Genomic DNA, 2,872 nt, shown 5'->3' on the forward strand with positions numbered 1-2,872 from the left:
TCTGTCCCCATCTGTCTGCATCCCCCAGCCTTGGCCACCACTCGCCTGCCTACACCCAAATCCCTGCACCCAGACCCCTGCACACAAATCCCTGCACCCAAACCCCTGCACCCAAATCCCTGCCTGCACCCAACTCCCTGCACCCAACTCCCGCCTGCACCCAAACTCCTGCACCCAAATCCCTGCCTGTATCCAAATCCCTGCCTTCACCCAACTCCCTGCTTGCACCCAAAGCCCTGTCTGCACCCAAACCCTTACACCCAACCCCCTGCCTGTACCCAACTCCTTGCCTGCACCCAAACCCCTACACCCAAACCTCTGCCTGCACCCAAACCCTTGCACCCAGCCCCCTGCCTGCACCCGACCCCCTGCCTGCACCCAGCTCCCAGGCAGGTGTTGCCGGGGTCGGATCCGTCATTCTGGCGGCAGGGGCAGCCTGTCCATCCGTCCGTCTGTCCATCCATCCACCCCCTCTGCCTCGTTAATCTGTAACATCGGCCTCCAGCATCAAAGGGCAGAATGTGGAAAATCAAGCCTCGGGCCCCGGAGCGTGGCCACGGGCGCAGCTCGCCGGGATGTTAAAAGTTGACTTCAAAGCTCCGGCTCATTTCCTCCCAACCTCTCCCACCTGCTCTTCCCATGGGCACAGCTCCTTCCCCTGCGCCGATTTCTTCTCATCATCCTTCAAGTGTGGTCCCAAAGTGATGGAGGGGCTGCATTTTGGATTGGGGGGGTGAGTAGGGCCAGACCCTGCCTGTCCTGGGCTGCTCCCCCTTTCCTGCTTCTTTGGCTTTCATTGTTTTTAAATATAATTTGATTTAGGGGTATTCTGGGTTGGAATAAGATGTCCCTGCACAATCTGGTGGGCTTCAGTGAGTTATTCATCTCACCTCTCTTAGTTGTCTTTTTTTTTTTAAGGCGGCTTTGTCAACTGGTCCATCGATGGGGGATGGATGCATGGAGGGATGATGGATGGAGGGAGGGATGGATGGAGGGATGAAGGGATGATGGATGAAGGGATGATGGATGGAGGGATGGATGGATGGAGGGATGGAGGGATGATGGATGGATGGAGGGATGGATGGATGCATGGATGAAGATGCCATGGGAATGGTGGGGATGGTGGCAGATATGTCCATTGACATGGGTGAATGGGAGATAGCCGTAGTCCATGAAGTCAGGCTGATACTGAGAGAGGATCCATCACCAAGCCTGAGAACAGGCAGCCACTCAAGTCACATCGCTATGGGTTGGAAGGGGTCAGTCCAGGAAGGGAAAAGGCTGCTGGGTCCTCACCCACCTATGCAATGGTCACACTGGCTTTTCCACAGGAGCTACATCACCCCTCGCCTCTCCAGCACCGAGTGGCTGCTGTGTTGGTACATAAACCAGATGTGTGGTGTCCTGGTGGGCTTCTGACCTGCTCAGACTGGGAGGTAGGGTGGGAAAAGCATGAAAGCCAAAGGACTTCTGCAACACCACTCAAAAACTGATGAGAAAAGATCCCCCCAGCCCCTCGTCGTGCCCAGGCTCCCTCTGCTCCTGTGTTCATTGAGCTCTCAGAGGTGGAAGATCCCAAAGGCCATGAGGTGTGGACACAGCTGAGGCTCTGGTGGCTGCAGCCACAGTTCATGAAAGGGAATTTAATTTTCTACTCACCAAGGTGGTCCCACAGGACCACGTTTTTGGGGAAAGTCATTGCACCTCATTGGTTGGAAGTTGATGTGCAGAGGTTGGGCACTTGGGGACCTTTCCCTTGACCTTGCGCCTGACCTTGGGGACCCCTTGTCCTTTGGTTGCCCATGGGTTGAGCGGGATGATGAGCCCCGTGGTTTGTCACCTTGGTCCGTGGGGTGGCAGCAGCGGTGGGTGCGTGGTTCTGCCATGGGTGGACCTTTCCCTCATCCCTGATCTTCAGGATGCCGTGGCCAGGAGCTCCGTGCTTTAGCACTGTGATCCCTGGGGATGGTTTTTGTGGGTTCATAGCACCCAAAGTGTCAAGAAGGGCTCAGCCACTGCTTTTCGGGGTGAAAACTGATCTCCCAGCCGATGTCCCACCACCTACCTCCCTTCAGGGCTATAGGATATTGCCCCTGTAAATGCCCTTCCATGCATGTCAAGGCTATCATTGCAGCAAAAAAAAAGCCCTTCTGGGAGAGCTGGGGAAATATCAACACAGGAAATGATGCCTCCAGCCCCAGGGGAGGGTTTTGGGTCCTCCTTCAGACGGCACAGGAGCATTCCCGCTTTTCCTGCGTGATTTTCATACGGGACTGGGAAAATAAATACGAAATGCTGGAAGGGGGACCCTGCCTGATTCCCGTATTTATTTTCCCCCTGCGCCATATGAAAGGCAAACCCGGGTGTTTCCATACGAGGAGGCTTAGGTGCTTCCAACATTGCCATCCTCCAGGAGAAAAATAGGCAGGAAAGCTTCTTCTTCGCCGCCGTTTTATTGTGTTAATAAGTTTGGCGTCTATAAGCAACATATGTAAATGACTGATATACTGTCTTGATGCCATTTAACATTATGTTGCGGAGGTGAGCGGGAGCCAAGTCTGCAGCATTTCCACTAATACGCCAGGAGCTGCCAATTCCAAATTTGTTTTTTACTTCTTTTTTCCCCTTTTTATTCTAAAATTTAAACGCCTTAGCAATCTGCCCGCACCAAAATAACGACTCGGACCCTTCCGTTGCCGTCTGGGGGAAAAATAGGTAAATACTGTGGTCATTTCGCCCCAGCGGCAGCTCGAGGACCCGGTGCTGGGATGGAAAATCCCGGCTTTCTGGGTATCCCGGTCCCCATCGCTGCGGATGGGGAAAGGGGCCGGCGAGGCAAGAGCGGAGCCGCTGCCAAGCGCAGCCGCGGCTG

At 54.6% G+C, this 2,872-nt stretch overlaps 1 protein-coding gene across 1 annotated transcript; it reads left to right on the forward strand.

Annotated features, from left to right (window-relative positions):
• Positions 1-234: 234 nt before the first annotated feature.
• LOC104536031 (vegetative cell wall protein gp1-like) lies at positions 235-393 on the forward strand (the record flags this gene model as incomplete). The annotated part of the gene is made up of 1 exon (XM_010178552.1): positions 235-393. A coding segment is annotated over one exon (159 nt), but the record flags the coding sequence as incomplete, so codon positions are not given.
• Between the last annotated feature and the right edge of the window lie 2,479 nt (positions 394-2,872).

Source organism: Mesitornis unicolor, unplaced genomic scaffold, assembly GCF_000695765.1.
Source record: "Mesitornis unicolor isolate BGI_N332 unplaced genomic scaffold, ASM69576v1 scaffold41760, whole genome shotgun sequence".
Lineage (NCBI taxonomy): Eukaryota > Metazoa > Chordata > Aves > Mesitornithiformes > Mesitornithidae > Mesitornis > Mesitornis unicolor.